The sequence below is a fragment of the Acipenser ruthenus genome, chromosome 8 (genome assembly GCF_902713425.1).
Source record: "Acipenser ruthenus chromosome 8, fAciRut3.2 maternal haplotype, whole genome shotgun sequence".
Lineage (NCBI taxonomy): Eukaryota > Metazoa > Chordata > Actinopteri > Acipenseriformes > Acipenseridae > Acipenser > Acipenser ruthenus.
The window spans coordinates 28,720,116-28,746,640 of NC_081196.1; the positions used below are offsets into that span (position 1 = coordinate 28,720,116).

At 39.0% G+C, this 26,525-nt stretch overlaps 1 protein-coding gene across 8 annotated transcripts in view; it reads right to left on the reverse strand.

Annotated features, from left to right (window-relative positions):
• The window catches only part of LOC117406910 (mitogen-activated protein kinase kinase kinase kinase 4), a 135,589-nt gene that overhangs the window by 6,457 nt on the left and 102,607 nt on the right, over window positions 1–26,525 (reverse strand). For 2 of the 8 annotated variants that reach the window (XM_059028789.1, XM_059028786.1), the window contains 13 exons: window positions 25,496–25,635; window positions 24,530–24,627; window positions 21,772–21,947; window positions 21,207–21,324; window positions 13,587–13,769; window positions 12,953–12,997; window positions 9,066–9,183; window positions 7,335–7,496; window positions 6,679–6,822; window positions 5,029–5,163; window positions 2,984–3,084; window positions 2,439–2,588; window positions 2,165–2,324 (listed from right to left, as the gene is read on the reverse strand). In XM_059028789.1, coding sequence (XP_058884772.1) covers window positions 2,165–2,324; window positions 2,439–2,588; window positions 2,984–3,084; window positions 5,029–5,163; window positions 6,679–6,822; window positions 7,335–7,496; window positions 9,066–9,183; window positions 12,953–12,997; window positions 13,587–13,769; window positions 21,207–21,324; window positions 21,772–21,947; window positions 24,530–24,627; window positions 25,496–25,635 — 1,730 coding nt within the window. Of the gene's footprint in view, window positions 1–2,164; window positions 2,325–2,438; window positions 2,589–2,983; window positions 3,085–5,028; window positions 5,164–6,678; window positions 6,823–7,334; window positions 7,500–9,065; window positions 9,184–12,952; window positions 12,998–13,586; window positions 13,770–21,206; window positions 21,325–21,771; window positions 21,948–24,529; window positions 24,628–25,495; window positions 25,636–26,525 lie in introns of all 8 variants that reach the window. The other 6 variants (XM_034011308.3, XM_059028787.1, XM_034011310.3 and 3 more) reach the window with 4 other exon arrangements.

Genomic DNA, 26,525 nt, shown 5'->3' on the forward strand with positions numbered 1-26,525 from the left:
ACATAGAAGGCTTGCGCAGACAAACCGTCAGTTTGTGACAAAAAGGCAATTCTATCTTTGGAGTAAAAGGGGATTTTGCGTAGCAGCTATAGGAATATAGAATGATAATGTACACCTCTTCATGGTGACCACTCCCCCAAAATGAAATAATACACTTGGACAGTTGTATTGGATTTACCGCTGCATCATGTATAAAGGGTTTTGCAGCCTCGCAAACAATAACAAACTTATGCACAAACGTGAGAATCCATTGCACGGCTGTGAGACTCAAAATTGGAAAAAAACGAGTTTCACGGGTAAACCTTGAGACTTGACATCCGATCGATCGATCGATAGATAGATAGATAGATACAGACGTGCTCAAATTTGTTGGTACCCCTCCACAAAAAACGAAGAATGCACAATTTTCTCTGAAATAACTTGAAACTGACAAAAGTAATTGGCATCCATCATTGTTTATTCCATATTTAATAGAAATCAGACTTTGCTTTTGATTTTTTATTCAACATAATATTGTAAATAATAAAACAAATGAAAATGGCATGGACAAAAATGATGGGACCGCTAACCTAATATTTTGTTGCACAACCTTTAGAGGCAATCACTGCATTCAAACGTTTTCTGTAGCTCTCAATGAGACTTCTGCACCTAGTTTGGCCCACTCTTCCTGAGCAAACTGCTCCAGCTGTCTCAGGTTTGATGGGTGCCTTCTCCAGACTGCAAGTTTCAGCTCTTTCCATAGATGTTCGATAGGATTCAGATCAGGACTCATAGAAGGCCACTTCAGAATAGTCCAATGTTTTGTTCTTATCCATTCTTGGGTGCTTTTAGCTGTGTGTTTTGGGTCATTACGCTGTTGGAGGACCCATGACCTGCGACTGAGACAGAGCTTTCTGACACGGCAGTACGTTTCGCTCCAGAATGCCTTGATAGTCTTGAGATTTCATTGTGCCCTGCACAGATTCAAGGCACCCTGTGCCAGGCGCAGCAAAGCAGCCCCAAAACATAACCGAGCCTCCTCCATGTTTCACTGTAGGTATGGTGTTCTTTTCTTTGAAAGCTTCATTTTTTCGTCTGTGAACATAGAGCTGATGTGACTTGCCAAAAAGCTCCAGATTTGACTCATCTGTCCAAAGGACATTCTCCCAGAAGGATTGTGGCTTGTCAATATGCATTTTAGCAAATTTCAGTCTGGCTTTTTTATGTTTTTCTTTCAAAAGTGGAGTCCTCCTGGGCCTTCTTCCATGGAGCCCACTTTCGCTCAAAAAGCGATGGATGGTGCGATCAGAAACTGATGTACCTTCACCTTGGAGTTCAGCTTGTATCTCTTTGTCAGTTATCCTTGGTTCTTTTTCTACCATTCGCACTATCCTTCTGTTCAATCTGGGGTTGATTTTCCTCTTGCGGCCACGCCCTGGGAGGTTGGCTACAGTTCCATGGACCTTAAACTTCTTAATAATATTTGCAACTGTTGTCACAGGAACATCAAGCTGCTTGGAGATGGTCTTGTAGCCTTTACATTTACCATGCTTGTCTATTATTTTCTTTCTTATCTCCTCAGACAACTCTCTCCTTTGCTTTCTCTGGTCCATGTTCAGTGTGGTGCACACAATGACACCAAACAGCACAGTGACTACTTTTCTCCATTTAAATAGGCTGAATGACTGATTACAAGATTGGAGACATGTGTGATACTAATTAAAGAAACTAATTAGTTTGAAATATCACTATAATCCAATTATTTATTATCTTTTCTAAGGGGTACCAACAAATGTGTCCAGGCCATTTTAGAATATCTTTGTAGAATAAGCAATAATTCATCTCTTTTCACAGCTTCTTTGCTTTATTCTATGACATACCAAAGGCATGCAATTATACATGATAAAACAGTTTTTAATTTAATCACTTTTCAGGAGGAATGAAGCATTATTTCAATGAGCTGTAAGGGTACCAACAAATTTGAGCACGTCTGTATATAGTAACACAGATTTTTTAAATCAGCAGGTCAAAATAGCTTGTCTACCACAAAATACTACTCCAAGAGCAAACGCACACATTTTCATTCAAAGCAATTTCAGTACATATTCCTTTATCTTCCTTCTTGACTCCTGTGTTTTATAGCGGCTGAAAGGTATAATATAGTGGTTCAACGCTATCTACATACCAACAGAGGTTGGCATCTCTCCCCACTGCAGAACCACATCTTTGGTGATCCTTCCATAAGTGTTCACATAGACTCCTTCATCCTCGTAACACACCAGCAGTTCAATTCCATCAGTGTTGGGCAGGATGATGATAGCATGTGGCTGAATGCTACTCTGGATCTGAAAAAAAACAAAAAAACACACATTGCAAATCAGAAAACGTTAAGTGAAAGGAAATAACAAATGACTAATCTACTCCTTAGTAGCACAAGACTACAAACAAATGCTTCTCACATGTGTTGGCAGGTAGATGTCATAAACCGTCCCCGAGTCCACATCGACAGCATGGAAGCCAGCACTGGAGCCATAGATCACTTTTAATCTCTGCCCTTCTTCAACCGTCAGATCCACCAACAGCGGTCTGTGTATCAATTCTCCAAAAGACTACAAGGGACAAAATTAATGTTAATATCTGCAATAACACTGAAATAACATTGAGCCGCCGCCCCTCCCCCCACCCCCCAAAAAAAATGTCATCCTGATCTCAGCCATCACATCACCACATGCTGTAAAACCTAAACCACACTATGAGACCAAGAGGCACATAGTATTGTATATAATGATAAACAAGGTTATTGGAATATACTGCAATACCGAAGTTGAAAAGATAGAACACTTTTTGTACGAATATACAGTTATGAAGACAGCAAGGTTAGTAAATAAAATAAAGGTAAGAAAATACACTGCAAACTAACTACTGTTCAACAACACCACCACCAGACACATATTGGGTTAAAGAACTTGTAGGTAACTAGAAAATGATTGATTTTGCTCCTTACCTTAAAGGCCATAAATTTGTGGTATGGCTTTGGGGCCCATGCATAGACTTCCACAGAATTCTTCAAAGCAATCACTAAGAACTTGATTCGCTCATATTTTACTGTAAAGAAAAGAAAGGCATGCCATTAATTAACACATAATAAAAGTTCAAAGCAAGGAGGCGGCCATTCAGTCCATCAATGCTTGTACAGCTGTGATGCCTGTCTGGTCAGTTGACTCAATGTGGGTAAGCAGAACACAATGTATTGTTTAAAATTGTTAATTGCTTTTGAATAGTACTCATGAAAGGCTAAGGACTGGCTACATCTCACCTCAATGCTGACATGAACACCCCATGCTTTTCTGTCAAGGGCCCCTCTCAAGCAGAGACTGACAAGTGTGCTAAATTGTTGTGGTAGTGCAACGTGGAGTTAGATCTACTGGGGAATATGCAGAGGCTACCCAACTCGTTTCACTTGGGATGGAGCAGGTGAAAGGCATGAAAAGTCTCAGACTATTACCTGGTTACAGCCCTTGTTTCGTTTGCTGTTGTACTTGACTAATTGATTCTGTACGCTTTGTACTACTGTTCTACATCGTTCACGTGGCCAAAAAAATAACAGATGATTCTTGGAGCATTTCCATGGGCAGGTTTTTGCATTTCAAAGAGACCCTATCCTGCCATGTTTTTTTCCCCCCCACGCTTTGAAAGGAGCAGAGTCTTACAATTCCCACTGCAGTAAATAACAAGATATTAAAAACACTAATGCATCTTTTCATTAACTGAGGAACACAATACAGCTATTAAAGATTATTTTTTCAGTTTGGGAGTCAAGATTCAGAATTAATGCCTTTGTAAGTTTTCTGAAAAAGTATGGGCTGAGCAGTTCTTACTGGTGACAAGATGATTGTTTTTCTTGACTTGGTGAAAAAATAAGGCCTGTTTTACATTTGTGCTTCAAATTACATAGTGCTACAGCAGGGAAGAGGGTCAAAACAGCAAGATTAAATTTGCGTTGTTCCAGTAACTGATCATCAAAATAGCCAAAATCTAAACACGTAAAACAATTGGAACAATTCATTTTTCAGAATTTAAAGGGATCCAGCAGGGATACATGCAGATGCAGGCCAAATTAATCCCTGCTGAAATTCAACCCACCCTTAGAATCAACTAAATTACACCTGGGGAGCCTTCACTTGCCTAACCTCCTTGTGCAAGCTCTCCAGGTGCCACGCCCTTCAGTCTTTTCATAAAAACAAAACAAAACAAAAAACTTTAACAAAGGGCACTCGCAAACTCATTAAAAGCTACCTCACCCAGCTACCTCCAGACCCTCATCTCTCCCTACACCCCCACTCGATCTCTCCGCTCCGCCTGCACTAGAAGACTGGCTCTACCTCCGCTACGCTCCCCTGCCTCCCGAGCCCGCTCCTTCTCCACCCTTGCTCCGCAGTGGTGGAACGACCTTCCTACAGATGTCAGGACTGCCCAGTCCCTGACCACATTCCGGCGCCTCCTTAAGACTCACCTCTTCAAACAGCACCTGTAGAACTCCTCTGTTGTATCCTGGGACACTTCCACCCTTCATTTAAATATGCTTTATTTTGCTCTTATCTGCCCCCTATTTTACTGCATTTAATCCTGTACCTCAGAATATTGTAATCTCCCAAGTGTTTAATCTGTAGTATTTTGTACTTAATCATATCCTGATGTAACTATCACTACTTAATCATATCCTGATGTAACTTTCACTATTATCTGCTGTATTATTGAATTGTGGTTTGTCACACTTGAGAATTATTGTATTTCTTGTTCTTATTGTATGACTTATATTGTAACACTTGAATGTATTTGTATTTGCTTGCGATTGTAAGTCGCCCTGGATAAGGGCGTCTGCTAAGAAATAAATAATAATAATAATAATAAAAATAGCCACGTATAGTTTTAAAGTGACTTAATTAAATTGGCTATTAAGATAACTTCCAGTCTCATCGCCATAAAACTTAGGATATTAGATTAATCTTGCATACAAACAGAGAAAGAACATGTATGAATAGGACATACCAACATTATAGTGCACACAGCCTTCCAAATCGCCAACTGTTGTCCAACCCTGCTTCTTTTCTACTTCAGGATCATTATGCAAAATCTTGTTCCGTAACCAGGAAAGGTAATACACTCGCAGTTTGTTCTTCTTGCCTAGGAAAAAATATAAATAAATGTGACATGAACACTTGCTGCCACAATTGAAGAATTGAATAGATGCTGTTAAGACACATTGTATCCCCAGAAAGCAGCACTGACAAGGGGGGGGGGGGGTGCAACAACTGTACTTTTCTTTTGATAATGTGGTTGGCAAAATAATAAATTGCAAGCCTTCTACAGACCCGATTGACAGCAACTTTGCCAACTGGAACCCGTGGACATAACCACCTATCAAAATCGCTCAAAGCCAATGATTGGTTAATGCTACGTCTCAGGAAGACATAGCATAGGAATAAGGGATGCCCATTCAAGTCTGACTGGCCCCTCTTGGTGCGGCAGACTTGCTGCTCTGGCCTTTGCAGCCAGTGTATCAGAAGCTGCAGAGCGAGCAGGGACCCAAGCCATTCTGAAAGAACCACAACAGTTTAGTTTTTAAATGTTGTAGAGCATAATTAGGGATCAACAATCGCACACTAATCAAAGTGATATACATTGAATTTGTAAATTATAAAACAAAGTAATAAGTATAAATGTCAGGATGTCAAACAGGTCAACATTTCATATTTGTGTTTACATTAAAAAAAAAAAACAGGCACCACATTTCTCTCAACGGCCCTGCCAGAAAGCACTTCATGTGTTCTTTGGTTATATAAAACATTAGCAAAGTTGTAGAGTGGGCTAATAGACGGTACTAGCCTTCACTTCTGGAGCCAAGGGTCAAAAACAAAACGCTGATTCAATTTGGTAACATTGGACCAATTAAAGGTAGATTTTTGTTTTATGCTATTTTTATAACTAGTTATTTATGTTTTATAATTTTATATATGCAGACGTTTATTGTGTAAAGTATTTTATTTCAGTTTTTCATGTTTGTATATTTGAGAAAAATAAGAAAGTTTAATTTTCAATGTAAATACAGTGTTTCTGCTCTGAAAATGTTATGTATGCTGTTCATAAATAAATAAAAGTTGTATCAGATTGTTTTTCATTTTCATATCAAAGCCGTTTTAAAATGGAGCCTCACATTTTGCGGGTGCACCGGTTGTATGTAGTCCGAAATCTCGCCGATTCTAGTGTTAAAACAAAGACCACAAACCATCACCCCTCATTTATTTAAAGGTGTAGTGCCTGGTATTGCCAGTTTCTCTCTAGCTCGCAGTTCAAAATACAGTACATACACATTTTACTCTTCCCTATTCTCAAATAACCATACTATAATAACTTATGATCAAAGTTTAGATTACATAAAGTGTAATACCACTTTCAAAATTAATCATCAATATGACTGAGCTGAAAAAAAGGCAGTGTCATTCTTGCTTGCAAAATGTCCCATTCACCACCTCTCATAATGAAATTGCTACAACAGGAGATGCTACAGTAGACTCTTCCAAACAGTAAACCAAGTCCTGGAAATATGAAGGATTTTTTAAACTCTTATTAAAAAAAGTTACTTGACAAATTTCCAATTGATTCATATTACATGGATTATGCATACTTTTATAAGCGTACCTGATATTGTCACCAGGACATTCAAGCCTTCAAGCACGTCCATCTGCTGAAAGCGCCTCCTGCCAATCAATGGATACACTTTCCCCTGCCCACTCCTGTCCAGCAGCATCAGGCCACTTTCAGTACCTACTAACAGATTGACACCTGAGAACAAAAGAAAGTTACATTCATTACTGGTCTGATTGGTGACACAAATGTCAGCCTTGACAATTATTTTTTTTATTTCGATAAGTTCTGTGTTGGTGGCAAGGACCCAGTAGTATATCAAGGGAAGTGAATGCAGCAGAGATGTGTTCCCCTACAGAAACAGGGCCAACTTCCACCAAAGGAAAGCATTTACTACCCCCAAAAAATAAATAAGTAAATTATTGTCAAGGCTGACATTTGTGTCACAATCAAAGTAGTTATGAAAGTTGGACTGTTGGAGCCCTCTGCAGGACAAGGAAGGAAATACAAAGAAAAATAACTCAATTCTCCAACTGGAGCAGTAAATGTCAATTCATGCTTTCACTTTGTTAGATGCTGCCTCTCACAGGGTTGTCTGGGCTTCTCCTTTCAGCAGCTCATCGTCTGTTATGTATACACAGAGGCCCTGTAAATATCAGATTGCCATCTTTTAATTGAAATGTTGACCAAAAAAATAAATAAAAAAATACCCCATAATGCAGCACACAGGATCTCCGAGTTGAACCTTTTCTTGTATTTGCGGATTTCTGGGGTGTCACTCTGAGGTCGAGTGTTGGTTGGATTCACGTTAACCACTGACCCCTTCCTTGTAGGATCCTGTCTAAGAGCATCCGGCCTTATAGGTTCAAATCCTACTGTGGAATAAAACACACATCATTTGGGTGTGTGTGTGTGTTTATATAAGCTATATTTTATAAGACTCTATCCTACAAGTGATGATGCAGTACAGTTCAATAAACCCCATACATGCAAGGTATTCAATGCATTACACCACTATATATATAGGCTTGCTACTATTTGATTTTTGTTTGCCAAATCGACGATTAATAGACGTTTTTTAGAAAGAATTTACTGTTTTTTTAATTGTTATTTTTAAATTCATGCAGAGAATGGGTGAAATCGACCTTCATGCTTTAAAAAAAAAAAGAAAAACTTGCCATTGAAATACGTCTCATTTAGTGAATCCCCTTTGGCGAACAGAACTTACACTCATTATTTGGAGTCTGAGCTCCCCCTCTCCTGCTTTAGCACTGCTGAACTCAGTCACTGGAAGACAAGGCAGACAGGCCCGCTTCGTCCTGCCGCGGAGACTTCAGCCGTCGGCCAGGGTATTGTGGACAATATTCATTAAATGTTTTTCTTTTGCGCCCCATTTTCAAATCAAACTAGTAACTGTCATTGTATACCTAAACCAAAAGCTTCCGTACACCTTAACCCGCAAATTTCAAAGTAGGCACTTTGAATGACAGGTGCTGTAGCTGGAAAATGAGAGCATTCTATCACTGCTTCAGTCAACGAGATCTGTCAGAACAGGATGAAACGACAGTACTAACAGAACACTGAGATGACTGACAGCGACCCCCAGCCATTCAGAGCGGAATGGAGACAGGAAGCCAGCAAGTATAAAAACTAAATGATTAATTAAAATAAATAGCGAGTGGTTTTACCAATGTTTATCGTATATACATTTATTTCAGTCAAACTCGACATTTAACAAGCTTTATGTCGATTGATATCGAAAAGTAGCAAGCCTAAATTATATACCAGGGAACTGAAGTATGCCTATGAACTTCCATTTCAAGACTGTGTGAAATCAGCTTCCGACATTCATTCCTTGCACTTTATAATGTGGTACCGTATAAACTACAGCTCTGGTCAAAAGTTTTGCATCACCCTACAGAATGAACTAATTTTGCTTCATAGTCAAATGAAACTTGCTATCTATTTTTTTTTTTTTGTCTCAAATTGTAAAATCCTAGGTCATGCAACACTTTTGGCATTAAGTAAACATACACATACCCTGCTATGGTTATAAACCCACTCAGTGTCAGTTCTGTGTTGTATTTATAATATAGTTTTAATAACTTGGCGATGGAAAATGTCATCGTTAATGGTGTGCTTCCAAAAGACATACTTACTTATGCTCAGGGAGCAGAACTCATAAGGAATTTCTGTATACAGATGTAGCAAAATATTAAGGCAGTATCCATTCACAGCAGGGTTTCATATATTGTCTATGTATTATCTTAAACGTTTATAGCTTTTACATGTTGACCTATAGAATTCAAAAGCTCTAAAAATTACTGACTGGATGATATGAACATATTGTTGCAAGCTGTCAGATACTCTCTTAATAAATGTATATTCTCTATACAGGCTACGCCCTCCTACTATAGGAAGTGCTCTTAAGCAGTACTTACCCACAGACGTTAGAGTCATTCCACTGGATGGAGAAATCTGCAGCAGCCGTGGATCGATAAAGGGTGTAAATGAGGAGGAGGATTTGTGTTTCTGTAGCGTGCTACTAACTGACTGGGTCTGGAACAGAAAGGTCCAATCAGAAATGACACTCCACATGCACACAAGAATGGTTTGAAAAAAAATATCTAAGCAATTTGCCCCTCTCAGGAAAACAAATACATTGCATGAGACCTTATTCAAGAAACTTTAATCCATGCTTTTGAAAAGCCTGTATATGACTGATTAAACGTAATTCAATTTCAATTAAACTTCTCGACCATTACTTCCAACAGTATAGAAAAAAGCAGGAGTTAAAGTTTCATCCATAGTGTTTTGTGAGTCGATGAACTGAAATACTGATGTGTTAAAAACAGGTCTTCAATACTAAAATCCATATCTTAATTGATGTGCCACAAATGTATCAAAGTTTAAATATTTGTTTGGCATAATAAGCTAGTCTTAAATTAAAAAAAATTAACACTTGTATTACTTAGTGTTGGGACAAACACAGGATTTTCATGTTCGGATATTCACTCAATTTAAATATTCGTTCAGATATTCGTTAGTTTTTCAAAAAGTAATAAAAGCCATTATATTGTTCTGAATGCAGGCAGAGACAGCATAGCAGTATAGCCCCTATGTGTGTGCCTTTATTTTACAGCAAGACATTCCACTATGTAACACGTTAAAACAGAAAAATATCCCAGGAGTAAAGAAGTTGTGTAGGCCTTACTTTACCCCAGTGAATTAACTACAAAACAAAGGATGCCAAATAGAAGTTCAAGCTAAACATTTTGTTTATTCCCAAAACAAATAGTACACTGAGCATCAAAAGAAATGTATCACTTATATTTGGATAAAATTCACTAGATGTGATTGAAAAATGACACACTGTTTTAGAGCAGGTGCAGTGACTTTATTGTGCTGATTAACACATTGACAAAGATGCTGCAAAATGTCAATCTTGGGCAGGTGTTGTGACTCTTGGTCTCCCAGTTCGTGGCCTGTCATTGACAGAGCGTGTCTGGTTATACCGTCTCGCCAGGTTTGAAATTGCTGGCTGTGAGCACCCAAGACGACAAGCCACAGTACGCTGCTAGTCCAGCCTAGAACATGCCGATTACACAAAAGCGCTGCTCTCTTGACAGACGTAGCATATTGTTTTTTTTCTGTGATTTTCTTTATTGCTTTTATTCAAGCTTGCAATTCAACAGCTGAAATCACTCCATATCCAGTGTCCGTCCAATCAACTGTCTCACTAATTAGGTGATTAAGTGCATATGTTTCAGTCATAGTCACTCAAGCGTGTCATGGTCAAGGATGAATGATCGAGTGATTAAAAAGAATGTCCATCATGTGTATGTGTGTATATATATATATATATATATATATATATATATATATATATATATATATATCTATATCTATATATATATATATATCTATATATATATATAGATATATATATATATATATATATATATATATATAATTTATTTATTTATTTTTATTTCTTTTAAATAAATGTGCTATAATAGTGATGTTTGCTTGGCATACATAACGTTGACACGGCATTTTATCCATTTCTTTTTTTTCATTCCTTGCCATTGCAGTTTCTTCACAGTAAACAGTGGCCATAGACCCGTTTTCATAAACTAGTAACATGAGGTTTACTTGTTCCTTTTTGTAGCTGAACAAGCAAACAAACTGAAATATAACTTTAAACACTTCAAATAAAACAAAATGTGGAAATGTCGCTGTAAAATGAAGGGGAAAAAAACAAAATTGTTTTGGTTCTCGTTTATTACATTCTATATAGTCGCAACAAAAAATATATAATATATAAAATCTAGAAAAAAAAAATTAAAAAAAAAAAAAAAAAAAAAAATCACTACACATTTCCAGCAAGGCATTTCAAAATGACGTGCTTACCTTTTCTGTCCCATGAGATTCTGACTCGCTCTAAAGCGGCACACCGCGTTTGTCCCAGATGGCTTTCCATAGAGATCACTATGCGTGCGCGCACATCATTTATTTGTTTATTTTTTGCTGTCTAAAACTTTTAAAATAGAGGCTCAAGAGCTGCTTTGTTGATCTGACACAGAGCTCTTTTTCATTTGCCATTTTTTGAAACTGTCACGCAAGGTATTTGTCATTTGCAGCGAATACGAACATCTGATTTTTGTATCTGAATACATGTCAAAAAATATTCGGATGTGTGTCCCAGCACTAGTATTACTGCTTTAACATAGCTAACCTAAAACAAATTTACTAAAATCAGATAGCATACTGAATCTATTAAATACATTGTGTTCCAGGTTATATAAAAACTATGGCATTTACTAACTTTAACAGGCAAATTAGGCCTTGTCTGCAGTTGGTAAAACCATATGGTAGCTGGATTTATATCAAACCTATTTCAGGTCGCCCCAAAAAACACTTTACTTTTAGCCGTGGATATGCTCTCTAATTTGGGCTCAAATCTTCAAAAACAACTTTACAAAAGGAAGTGCTTGCCAGAAACCAGCAGCATTTTGGACCATCTGGTCTCCGACTTGGAGTACAAAAGAAAGACACATTACTTGAATAAGGGTTTCATGTGAAAGGAACATGCAATTCGAGTCAGAAATAACACTGGTTAAAGTGATCCATCAAAAAAAAGCCATAAGCACAAAAAGGAGGGATGATGGAAATATAAAAAAAAAAATAAGTGGGATATTTAAAAAGGTTAGTAATATGGCCGAGTGATGTTAAACAGAAATACAACTTGCCAGTTTAGTGCATGCCAGTGTTAAGGTGGTGATATTAACAAGAATCAAATGGGAAGACACTTGCTTGAACTCTATTCTCGGACTACCCTTGTTAGCTGAAACCTGATCCAAGAGAACTAATTTAAATATAGCACAGATTGAGCTAGAAAAAGCAACAGGAGCCACACAATCAATATACCCTTAGAACAGCTCACTGTGGCGCACCGAGAAATGCGACATTTTGTCAAAACGGTGCATAACCCTCTGGTGAAATATTAAAAAACAACTCGTCAATTAACACCAAGGCATAGAGACAACTGCCCTACAGTTCTTTTCTATTAGTGATCTTTCAAATATTTAAAAAAAAATACTTTTTAATGGCAACAAAGAATATTTACACTCTGCTTTCCTCCCTTAAGCTAAAGAGGCGTGTTTAAAAGGCTTTAAACAAAATAATCAATTCATAAGAGAAATCTGCAAACTACATACAAGTTACCTGAAATGTGGTATACAGAAAAGCTTACCATGTCCTAAACTTTGACTAGCAATGTCAGTTTATTTATTTCAACTGCTGCAGGAAAGACACAAACCATGTGAAACAGGCAGTAAGAGATCTAAGAGTGTACTTATTGATATCCATTTGCCTAAGCAACAAGCACAACGACAAAACAACCTACTAACCACCAAGACTGACTGGTTTTAATATACATATAAAAGCACTCAACCAGGGGTATTCTAATGGTTCTTTGTTCTCATGCAAAAGCTGCACAGACATTTATTGAAACCCTCATTTGACTGCAGCTGCTTCAAGGAGCCAGAAGTGGCCTTTGCCATTAAAAATCAAGCTCTTGTGTGGATCCAACTACCATTTATCTGAGGCCCTGATTATAAAACATTTTGTCAGGTATTGGAAAATGTAACCACTTTAGTAAAGATTTGTCTTTACTTTAAAATAACAAAAATAAAAACTAAATTTGGGAGAATTTATCCTTGGCATTTGCAGCAAACTAATATTATAACTAATTGAAAGTGGCGAGCAGAAAAATATATATTTAAGATTTTATTTTTCATCTTTAAAAGTTTCTTGCTGCACTTACAACATTCAGCAATCGGGTGGCACTCTGTGCTATGCAAAACTCCCACTAGAAATAAAAGTAAATAAAAACAGTGTTAAAAAAGGAAATGGTTTCAGCCACTAGTTTTGTGCATATCCCTAATAAATACAGAATGATGTGTGAAAGTGATCCTTTTAAGGCTGTAAAAGTTTAAACATGTAAAGCGGCAAACAAAAAACATTTTTTTATGAAGACCAAATCATGTTCTCAATTCTTGTCATTACGTAGTGTCATTATCATATGCATTTATACTATTACTTTACTGCAAATAAGTATACGTCAACTGCATCTTTTGTTGAGCACATGATAGTTTAAATTGTCAGGGACTGCTTACACAGAGGTTTAAACTTCATTAGACTTACAGCCTTAGTTCTAAATAATAAACAAACAATTAAAAAAAAAAAAAAAAAATAATAACTGGCAAGCATGGTTTAGACATATCGTCGTGTTTTAGTGTTTTCTAGCACTGCAATTGGTTACTAAAAAACACAAGTATCTATCGAATCACAGTTCTTGGGGGGTGGGAACTGCTTTAAGAGTTGGTACTAGGTCACTAGGCATTGAAAATGGCACAGCCCGAGAAAGCAGCCAGCAGCAGTGTGGGTGCAAGACATACCTCGTTAGCAGTAAGCTTGTCCTGGGGAGTCTGAGGGGACATGGAGGGAGTCGGCTGGCTGGAGGATGGGGAGGAGGTGGAGGAGGAGGAATGGCTTTGCTGAATCAGATCTGGCAAGAGGTGAATGCGACCGGCAAAGCCATTGCTCTCGGGATGGCTGGGACGCTTTTTGTCACCTGCGCTCTGTAATCAAAAACAGGCACACTCGGTCTGGCTCAAGAGTTGCGGAAAATCACTAGTTCTAGTAAACTTAACAAAAGTTTAAAAACAAAAACTACCAATCTTAAACTAAGTAACAGCCCAGCTTAACTAAAGAATAACATGCTTAATAAATGTGTGTTTTTTTTTTTTTTAACTGCACACTTACTTCTTAAATGTAAGGTAATCATTCTTTGTATTCATTTTTTTTTATAACCTCTACTAAGGGTTATTGAAGCAATAACTACAATGCTTATATGAAAAAAGTAAAGATTTTTATCATGCCGGAGTGCTCTCTATGTGTCCTCCAATTAGAACCATTGTGTGACAAGTGCTTTTGACTTTCCATTTAAGGTCCAGAAAAAAGTGATATATTCTGCTGAACTCAATGGAACTGGTGATTCTCCAGTAGGCAGTGCTGTGAATGGGAGCCTTTGTGAATTGTGTTCATCCAAATTGAACAGTATCCTGTTATCACAAGATGCAGCTTCTAGTCAGAGTGCAATAGTTCTGACTATGTTAACTAATAATGCTGCATGATGAAACAGAGTTGCAATTGCAACTAATGAAAATTAGTTATAACGTTAGGTTATCATCATAACCCTGGTTCCCTGAAATAGAAATGTAACCATTATTGAATGCGTATTTACCTCCTAAAGACCCGAAACTCGAATAAGATAACAAAGCTGCTCAGCTGAGCCTGTGATAGTCATGCCCGCACCCTAACGTATAAATGACTGCGTGCCCAGATCTCAGCATCATTTTTCCTTCAAGCCATGTGCAATCATGGACGCAGTAACCTTCAAGGTTAATGGTTACATTTCTATTTCAGGGAACCAGGGTTATGATAAAAACCTAACGTTCCCTTTACAAGTACGAAATGTAACCATTACTGAATGGGTCAGTATACCCAAGCCGTTGCAAGGGCAAGATTGTTGCACGACCGGAATGCTACAAGGCTAAGCCAAGGCTGCCCTGTGCGTTACCATTCATGATCTCAGTAACAAGTAGCTAGGGCTAAAAGATTGAGGGAGAGACTCGCCTCTATGCTGAGAAGCTGCCCTTAAAAGAGCCTATGATGTGGAATTTGACTTTTAAAAAAAACATAAAAAAAATATTAAACAGGCCTCACACGAACATATAATCACATTCATTTTACCAAATTATGTTTAAATTGTGCTCCAATTAATCAAATACCTGAAAATACAGTGAAGGCGATCTCCATTTCCTGGTTTGGCGACAGTGAAAGTGAGAGTAGCCTAATTTTATCAGTTTCAGACACCACTTATGAATGTGAATCATGTAGTATTGGATCTGACAGAGAGAAAACAGGGATTCTCCCATATCAATTCGAGCCATATGCCTCAGAATCAGAAGGGTCAAACTCAGAGAGACTCTGACAACACCAACGCAGATGGACCAGAGGGACAGCAGGTGTCTGCGGAGGATCAGAGTCTTGGCAACACAGAATGGTTAAAAACCCTTATGTTTAACAGATTAAAATATTTCATATTACCCATAATTGTATAGTTGTCAGTCCTTTAGTTAACAAAATTGATACATTATTGATACTAGCAGAATAACCAAATGCTGTGGTTTGCTACTGGCATGTATTTAACATATCTCTCTATATATACACACACACACACACGTACAGTATATTAAGGATGTGCACATTTTCGGTTTTTATGACTATTACCCCTAATCATAATGCAGAGGTGCCAATGGCTATGATTTGGCTGTAGCAGCTACTATTTTGGAGGTTTTGCTACGGTGCTACGTTGAGAATACTACTGCGATTTTTAACAAATAAATAAATGATGGATGCTACCTGAACGTTTATGAAACATTATTTTAAAAACATGTGTTTTGGGGTTTTTTTTGTTGGTATGAATTAATGGTTCTTAATACTGTATTTCGCTGACAGTTTATTGTGGCATTGACATTCTAAAATCTGAGCCAGGTTGCTTAGGAACCGGTTTAGGAACTGAAACGGCCGCACAAAACTCTAAACAGTTGTTTTTATATTACCAAATTTATATATTACATCATTATATTGCACATTGTAGGTTTTTCTGAAAAAACTAAAAACAAATTACTAGTAGTATACCGGTATTGTTTAATGCAAAACTTAACCGAGACGTCTCCCCGTTTCTCAAATGCCTTAGATGTTCTTGGTCATTTTGTTTGGAGACACACAGTAGCTTTTTTATTCAAAATAGTTGGAACCGCGGTAGGTTTTAAAATCCTTATTCTATTCACACCAATGCCCATCTCTGCCATCATAACTGGTCTCTCTTCAAAACAATTCAGCACAAAATGCGCACTACATATGTAGGTATACTTCCATGTCGACATACACCACTTTCCTCTTTTTTTTTTTTAAATTTGTTTCCCCCATATTTTTTTTGTCTTGGGGGAAATTATGTATAGTAATATTTAGTTTTTTGTTTGCCTGACGAACAACAAGCTACAACAAAAATCACAAGGCATTTTAAAATTAAAATGTGGCCCGTCTATCAAAACTTATGTATTCGTTAGTACACCACCTCCCCGTGTTACGTCACTTCCGGTATCTTCCAGCAGTTTCAAAACTGAGAAGGGAAGTTGCGTCAGTCACATTAATTTGCATTTTATTAAAAAACTAGATCATTGCCAACAATTTTAAATCTTGTTTGAGAATGCTTGTTAGTTAGTCAAACATTATGTTTTTTAAAAGTAGTTTGGACCATGTCAGTGGGTCTTTAACACTCTAGTTCCAAAACCAGGGTTTTGAGGATCCATGACATTAAGTCTGTAGAACCTAGTAAAAGGTTTGGGGAGTAGCCAACACCGCTGCATTGCACATGTCCTTGACAGAGGCACCCTGGAATAAAGCCCACGAAGTTGCCATACCCCTGGTGGAATGGGCAGTGAGCTTTTCTGGAAGGGCAAGTTGGCCAGCTCATAGGCAGTCCTGACTGACTGCTACCCATTTGGATAGCCTCTGCTTAGACAGGGCTTGACCATGGGACTTGGCCCCGTAGCAGACAAATAATTGTTCGGACTTATCGTCCTGTCAACATAATACGCTAGTGCCCGCACTGGACAGAGCGTATGGAGCTGCCGCTCTGTCAGACTGGAAAGGAGGTGGATGGAAAGCCTCCAATACCACAAATTGGTTGACGTGAAATGCTGAGATAGTCTTTGGCAAAAAAGCAGGATTGGTACGGAGCGTAATCTTTGTCCTGGCTTCTGCAAAAATGAAGCAGGCTTTCGCAATTGAGAATGCCTGCATCTCACTCCCTGATTGCAAGCAAGACAGACGCTTTGAGCAATAGAAATTTCAGCACAGCTGAATGCAAGGGCTCAAATGGAGGTTTCATGAGTACATCAAGAACCACGTTAAGCCTCCAGTAAGGAACGATATCCTTCATAGGCGGCCAAGGCCACCATGCTCCTTTCACAAATTGCCCTGCAAGGAAGTGAATTCCTGGGGCAATCGAGTCAATATTGTCATGGCAATCTGAAATAGCTGCCAGATAGACCTTTAAAAGTAGAGGGGGGTTTCCCCTTGTCAAATAGGTCCTGCAGTATAACTGCCATGGGACAGGTCGTGGGGTCAAAACACAGAGGCAGGCACCACGTCTGAAAGACACCCCACTTGTACCCATACTGGGAACGTGTGGACGCTGCTCTGGCATTCTGCAGGGTGTCAACGACCCTATTAGAAAGCCCCAGACGGCTAAAATGCAGCCGTTCAGTGGCCAGACCCAGCCTGACTGAGCAGGTTGCGCCGTTTGGGCAGGCTTCATGGCTGGCCGCTCAGGAGCTGCATCAGAGCTGAAAACCAAAGTCTCCTGGGCCAGTAAGGGGCTACTAATGGCACCCTGGCCCAGTCCTGACTGATTTTCACCAGACATAGCGGAAGCATGGCGAGCGGTGGGAAGGCATATAACAGTAGCCCCCGCCACTGGTGTGCCAAGGCATCTAATCGCCAGCGGGTCCCCATCTCCTTATGTGGAGATAGAGGGGACAGAAGGTCGATTCCTGGGAGGCAAACAGATCTCTGGTCTCCCCTGTACATCACCACTGTTGTGTTGTCCTTATGGACAAGCATGTCTCCCTCGAACCTCCTGCAAAAAATTCTGCAAGGCCAGATAAGCTAGAGAGGCCAAATGGCAAGACACAAAACTCATATACTGTTCCCTGAAAGGCGGAACCTATTGCAGCCTCCGTACAATACTGGGTGGAACCGGGATAGTACCAGTTCGGTGACTGTAGCACCGGGTCAGTACCAGTGGTGTAGCTAGGGGGGTGGTTTTAGGGGTTTGAACCCCACCTGAAATGAATTAATCAACTACGTGAAAAAAAATAAAATACAAATACTCAATCCATCACCCCCCAGGGCGAACATCCACCCCCGAAACAAAATCCTGGATATACTACTGGTCAGTACGGTACGGTGACATCAGCACCAGGCTGGTTCGGTGACTAGTTCCCGGTTCTGTACAGTACCGGGTTGGGAACGGAGCGGGGGTTGGTGACCTCGGTACTGGTCCACCGGTTTGCAGTTACCGCGGGTAGTACTTTACAGGGATGCCTACCTGTGAAAGCTACTGGCAAAACCACACAGTCAGTACTCAGACAAGACTGAGGGAAGCCTACTTGTTAGAATTAACTAACAGCCCTTGTAATGGTGATGCAAACACTGTCACCAAGATGCTGTGGTAGAGATTGCAAGCAAGCACAACCGAAGCAGCATCTTGGTACTGCGCAGCTCTGCTGAACCCAGCAACTGCTATCACTACACTTGTGCCGCAGCACGCATTGCAGACAGACCTGCACTTCGTTTCTGAAAACAGAAAAACAGAATGAGAAAATAAATATTTCTCAACAAAATACAGTAATAACAATTTCTTTAAAATTATACAAACCATCTTAATTTTGGCCAAAGTCAAAACGAGAATAAAATAACTCCTGCCAGAGCTATTGCAGCCTGGGGGGAGAGCACAAAGTCAGCCGACTTACGCTGCTTAATCCTTGGAAAGGAGCGACTCAAGCAGCTGTCTTCACGCGGGACGTAACAAACAGGTTGTAGTGCACAAATAATTATTAAAGCTAATATAAATGTGTAAACACAATAAAGGCAAAAATCTATAGCAGAAAAAGTAACAAGTACTTATCTGAATAGGCTCTCCTGTCAGGTCAGGAAAAAATGGCACTGGGATCTGTGCGCAAAGTCCTTTATACCCTCTGGGGCGCGCATGACCTGGTCACAGGCTTGGCTGAGCAGCTTTCTTATATCTTATTCAGGTTTCGGGGCTTTAGGAGGCTTATATTTTGTACTTGAAAATGCTAATGCACGAGGTAGCATAAACTCTTTGATCTAGCCTCCATATTTGTAACGTGATTAAACAAAGCAAAGGGATTTGAGCAGGATGAGTGAAACATTATAAAAAAAGGTAAGGGACAGTAAAAAAAATACACAAAAAAGAGACTGTTCAATTGTTATTTGAGTTACTTACACTCTAGCTTAGCCCTTACTTTCCCTGGTCAGTTCATTATTAATGTATGCAAGGCGCTTGGCTCTAATATACTATACTATACTCAGCCCCTACATCATTATTTCAGGCATGTGATATAGTACTGAACTGTAGTGTTTACCTTACTAACTTGTGTTTTTCCGTGCATAGTTTTTCTTTGTGGATTTTACATTTAACACCAGTGTTTTTATTATGGTAAACCTATTATGTTTCAAATAAGGTCTCAAACACCTACCCCCATTTTATTTTTGTTTTTTTAACAATATGGAAGGAGGCCCTAAAAGAGCATGCTGTTGCAGGAAGAGATTTAATCAACGTAGCACAGTTAAGAGCATTCAGAATAGGGACATTGACTGAAAACAGTAGCAGGGAAAACTATGTAAAAAATACACAGAGGTACGTGAAACTCTTTCTAAATCCAACCTCCTTTACTTTCCTTCAATTCTCTCCTCTGACTCCTCCATCTCAGTCTCCCTTGATGCTATCAATCTTTCTTCTACAAGAAACCAAGGTGAAATTTTGAACCCTTCCCTCTCCTATTCTCAACACATCTCTTCACCAACACGTACCTGTCGTTTCTTTCTTAGCAACATCTATAGAATCTGCCCTTTTCTATCTTCTTATTCCATTCAACTCCAAGCTCTTGTTCTTTCTAGATTGGATTATTGTAACTCTCTCCTTGCTGGTCTCCCTGCTTCTGCTATTTGCCCTCTTCAACATACAAAATTCTGCTGCTCGTCTGGTATATTCCCAACCCCGCTACTGTCAGGTTACCCCTCTGCTTCACACTCTCCACTGGCTAACTAGCTCTGGTCGCATCCAATTTACAACCCTTGCTCTTGTCTATCACTCTACTCATCATATCTCCAATCCCTCATGTCTCCTAATATTCCCTCTTGCCCTCTCCGCTCATCCTTTAATGGCCATCTTATTATGCCTTCTCTTCACTCTTTCCTTCCGCGCTCGCTCCTCATCCCTCGTCCTCCTGTGGTAGAACCAGCTACCGGTTATCCTCAGCTGACATCTTAAAACCCATTTATTCAATATTTATTTGTAAATTCCTATTTATATGTCTTTTTGTATTTTATTTATCATTTTGCTATATTGTTTTGCATTTATTGCCTGCAATTTATATACATTTATATTTTGTTTAATTTTCTTTAAGTCACTTTGGATAATAATAATAATAATAATAATAATAATAATAATAATAATAATAATAATAATAATAATAATAATAATAATAATAATAATAATAATAACGAAAACACTGCAACTTGCTGTATATCAAGCCAACAAGAGACCAGTACAAGCATAGATTTGCGCTGGTAATTTTAACAACTTATTTTCAAGCATAAATCATCCACCTTAGGAGGTTCAAAAACAGTACTAGTTAAAAACCACTGAATGACTTCCAGCTCAGCTGCATAGTTTTAATACAATAGTGAATAATTCATGAAACGAAAAAGAACAGCAGATACTAAGAGGACCAAAATAACCACTCTTGAGGGATTTAACTTGAGTAGTTTGTAGAATTAAGAAATTACATTAGTGTATTGTACATCCACTTTTTGCTCCCTTTCTTTGTAAATAAAATAAAACAACAAGAGGAAATAAAGCGGTGGATGGCATTTGCAGATTATATCATGCAAAACAATAGTCGCAAGTTAGAGGTTATGGCATCCTCTCTACATGCACTTAATATGTGGCCCTCAACAGCTGACTGCAGCCTAGCTATTACAATGTGTCACCCATCCACATCTCCTACCAGTACGAGAACAAAACAAACAGTGTAACAAATATTAAACAAAAAACTGGGATGAATGAGTGAATTAATGATTACACAATTAAAATAGATCACCTAAATAAAAACAAACAAAACAAACGCATACTGTACCTCCCGGACAATTAAAGTGCCATCCTTGGAGGGAGTCATAGCAGGGTCACTCTCAACATCGTCGTGAACAATCATTGTCTTTACCGATTCAGCATCACCATTACTCAATTTAGACAATCTGGTGAAAGTAAGCCAACAGTAAAATTGATCAATTTTATGAGTAACAGATACATTTCCAACAAATCACTTACCAAATTAATAACTACTGGCAATGAATCTTGCGCTGATGTTTCAGTTTCTGAACCTAATTCAGTTCAATAAAGGATTTAGACCCAGATACAAATATAATACACCATGTTCTATAAGAATGGTTTTAAAACTCAGATCGCCACCTTACTGAACTAAACAAACCGATGTACGTTTCCCCTGAATAAATCTTGAATGTTAGGTGCATAGTAAAATTAGAGGCCTTTCAGAAAAAATAGTGGTACTAAGTCTGCTCTTCTAGACAAGAGCAAAAACATAGACATGTGTGGTTGAATTATGGCTCATGCACCACCAAAATTAAACTGCTCTGTGACTAAACTTGAATGGTTCAATGCAGCCATCACAGCTCCTCACATACGTTGCCCTGGAGTCTTCTGGACCAGAGGTGGACTCATCTGCTCCCTCTTGCTCCAAGTCGTCATCCTCCTCATCGGTGGTTCCTGATTCTTCACTGGAGGAGGAGTAGTCTGTCACTTTATGAGGAGGCCGGGGGTCTTCAACTGCACGCAGCTCCTTGGCCAGAGCAGCAAGGTCCTGATGAGAGGTAGAGAAAGCTGTGAAGCATCGGAATGTCACATGACCGGGAACAACAAAAATACAAGAATGAGGTGGATCAATGAGGGTCAGGAGAATGCCAATGAGCTATCAAATTCAAACTCAACAAAATAGTCTTTTCGGACTGGATTCATGTTGAGTCGTAAAATACGAGTGGCGAAGGTTTAATAAACATATTTTATGTTTCTTAAACCTGGCTTCCATTACCTTCTTTCTTAAGCTGTTTGTTTGGCTGAGATGGTTTCTTTTGTTTGTGTAAACTGTGACGGGCTGCTCTGGAAAATGCTGCATTCATAGTTATGTCTGCGCATTAACGGTCAACGCTGATAAAAATGCTTCAGAGAGAACTTGGTTCAAAGTCATCCCCATTTATTTATTTTTACTGACAAGATGAAATTCGAGAGGTGTTTGTCCAGATCTTTCAGGTATCTGGTGAAATTCTCTTGTTTCTCTCACTGAACAGAAATACGACTGAGGTTTATGCCAGCAAGTGTTTCCTTCTTGTATTTTCATTTTCTTGCTCTTAAAAACATTTGTTTAAATTCTTCTGTCATTTGTGTGAATCAATTTGCTTTCAAATTGTCCATATCTGTTTTGAATGTAGCATATTCTCTTACAATGCTGCTTGTAATTAGTGATAAATATGGCGACATTAAGCGGCACTGCACACTGAACGTGGTGATGACATAGGAAAGAGTCCAATATAAAAACAAATTAGTCGTATTACATATGAAACGCAAATATCAGGATTAATTTATTTCTAGTTTAGGGGTCTGTTGCCACGGTAACAAAATAAAATAATGGATGATTCAGTGTGTATTACGAGGGAGTAATACCATTGTGAGGCTCTTGGGACAGTGTCCCTAGAACATAGAGATGGTATTTCTCCTGGTTATACACACTGAAACAGCTATTTTTTGTAATACATGGATCCGTCTGAAAAATGTGTCTTGCATTTCGTGGGAGAATTACTTTTAAAACATGCACACGCTGTCCTCCGAAGTGTGTGCCGTCAGCCGACCGCTTTTTTTTCACACTGCGGACTCACCATGCAGCCACCCAAGAGCTACAGCGCCTGAGGACAACGCAGCTCTCGGGCAGCTTACACGCAAGCCCGCAGGTGAGACCTAAACCCTCCCGCCCCCCGGGCGATGCTTGGCCAATTGTGCGCCACCCCCTGGGAGCTCCTGTCCACGGTCGGCTGTGGAATAGCCTGGACTCAAACCGGCGACGTCCAGGCTATAGAGCGCATTCTGCACTCCACGCGGAGCGCCTTTACCGGATGCACCATTCGGGAGCCCTGAAAACTCAACATTTTTTAAAGTTTTTTTGATTGGCGCTGGCACTTCAGTTTGTTTACTCAGACTCCGAGTAGATGACATTCTTGTGTTTCATTGGCTTTTATGGAGACTGCCTTATGTTAACTGAAACATCTCCAAAGAAGGTGCAATGGGAACCGAAGATGTTCCCTGCTGTGCCCGAGTATTGGTAGCTCTTAAATCAGTGAGACTGTTAGCTGGTGTCAATCCCTGCAGGGCTGATGTTGATGCGACAGTCTCTGGGGTGCTTTATTAAGTGCCTATCTATTCTGCACAGGACTCCTCTAATTGTGCTGGGTTCATATTCAGTGCCATCTTGTTTTATAATTGAAAGATATAAAGTCTGCTATAATACTGTGCAGCTATATGGTGGGTATGGTTTCTATTGCCCGTGACTTCCCCGATTTTTGACAGTTTGGACTGCAATAGATGAACGTCAAAAAGAGTTTTCTTTATGGTGTTCAGATTCTCTTGCTTTTGGACAAACGGCAGGTCTTTCTTCGGTAGTACTGTGGCCCTTTGAGAGAGCCATTACTTCACGTTGTTAGTTTTACTTGAGAGGGGAGTCGGCTATCGTGTCTGGGTGGCGGTTAGACTGCTCTGCACGAACCACATGTTCGGATTGGTTTAAATAAGCCTAACGATAGTATCAACACTTTACATTCAGGGGTATTACAATAATTTTTTTGGATGACGCAGAATTGTAATATATCCATATATTACAAACGCACACACACGCACAAAAAGAAATGTGATAAATGCAATAAACACGTACTGTTCCCACAACATTCAAAGCTTTAACAGAACAAAATGTTGCTTTTTAGTTTGTTTTGAAAGAGTTAAAGCTATTGCAGGCAATGGTTCACGGGGATGAGCTGATGGTGCTTGATAACAACTATAAGAACATCGCTTACCACTTCTCCCTATACCATTCAGCAGTCATATGATTAGGTCATATGCAGCCATGTATGTTGATGTTGACAGACCAAAGAGTAAAAGAAAGAAATAAATGCAAAAAAGTCAGAATATTTCATTTCTATAGCCTTTCTTAAAGCATGCTTTACTTTGGTGCTATGGTCCTACAGTATATTTTCTTAAATTTCGTAATATTACATTCCATAGCCTTCACATATTGGACCTTTTCTTTGGTAAAAGAAAAGCAGGGGCTTTGTATTTCAAATAAGTGTACAAATGTAAAAAAGTTAGTTATTTAAAAACTAGATCAAGAATAAATCATCTTACAGCTGGCCTACTTGGTCTGAAAACATCCTTTTTCTCTTCAGGCTTTTTAGAGGCATTTTCTTGTCTTTGTGATGGAGAACCCTCTGATTTTGAAGATGCTGGAGAAAAAAAAACACAAATCTAAAAGACAAAGCAGACAGGGCACTCTATCCGATGAAGATAAATGTAAACAAGGGCAGTCAATGCTATTGCAAACCACCCTGATCTGGCTGAAGATGTCCAGCACCAACTATAACACTAAACATACAAAGATTAAGACATTGCAAAATCACTGCTGTGCTAGCAGAGCATTAAAATCTAGTCACTTCAGTGTTTTGTTAATCCCCTGTACTAACAGCCCAGCTTTGAATGGAGACAAGAGCTTGCTGTGCACTTTGAAAACCCAGGGGGATAGATAATGAGAAGTTATTAATTACAATACATCTCCCAGCAACAGGGATGAGCAGATGATTCAAGAGCTCTGGATCCTTTGTGAAGAAAAGAGAAGTAGGTAAAAGACAGGGACAAATGGGTGTCTGTCCAGTACAAAGGATTGTGTGGAAAGCATTATGCACATTGGTATATTTTGTGTGTTCACCCTTATACAAGGAACACCTGTATTAAAGGAAATTAATGACAATAATCCATGTGAGATATATAAAAGGGGGACTCTTCATTATTAGGGGGTTTGGTTATGGGTAACCATGCCCATAAAAAGCATGTATATGACCAATGGGCCAATATGACTCATTGCATGCTGAACATATTAAAATTGTCACATTTTATGTGACAAAGTTTGACGGTGAAATTTAAACTGCTACTGACAGTTTCGATTTGGATGACCCTGTTCCTAAGTATCTTATCCAATTCTCACATGCCTGCATATAGTTCCAGTGTAGAGAAAGTGCTGTTTTTTTGCCCCCTCACTCTCTCCCTGCTCAAGATGAATACAATGAGTAATCATTGTGAAACAGAAGGTAGTCTTACATCTGACGCGAAACCGCTCCCCAGAGCCGCTCTGAGATCCCGGCTGGGAGCCTGAATTACTGGATCCTGAGGAGCTGCCACTGCCAGGCCTAGGCACCAGCTTCTCCACTCGCTCCCACAGCAGCCTGGGCTCAATATTGCTGTCAGGAGACAAACAAAATAATCCTTAAAATCACCAAGACAAAAAGATGAAGAAAAAAAAAAAAAAGTCATAAATACTAAATATAAACTAAATATAATGAAAGTTAACAAAAAGAGGGGGACTTGTTTTGTAATACAATTTATAAATTGAAAAGCCTAGTTCAATTCAATACATCCCATAATCTTGGATATAATGCCAATGAGTTAGCCAGGGGCACTTACTTTCACAGCAGAGATGCAAGATAATGTTATCTCTTGATTAGAGAGCATATTGTTTCTAATGGCCTGCGTTATTGAGTCATTACTGCAGTTATGACTTGTTAATTGTATCTGCTTAATATGTATTAAGATGAGATACAACCAACCTACAATGGCAAACTAGATTACAGATGATGATCCTGTTCCTAAGGGAGAAGTAAATGCACCAATCAGAAAGAGCTGTAACGAAGGACTGTATTGTAACATTCACCTTTGCTCAGTAACGTATTATTCACATGGTAAAACTGATCGTTTCCCTGAAGTCCAACAAAGTGTTTTATAGGGCTGACTTAGTTCCCAGTTTCAAGTCAATTTTTAAAATATTTAAAGGGATCATTAGTATCCATCAACATTCACGCTAAAGACTTCAGTTGAAAGCCTCTCCCTTATTTTACTGAGGTGTTACTGAGGAATACAGTTATTAAACACGCAAGGTAAAAACAGATAACATCTTTATTTTTTATATAGCGCCTTTCATAGTGGACCACCATCACAAAGCGCTTTACAGAGGTAGGCTGTGAACTGTGCATTATATGTAGAGTCACTTACAATAGGACATTGATTTAACATCTCATTTGCAGGATGGAGCAGAAGGAGGTTAAGTGACTTGCTCAGGGTCACACAGTGAGTC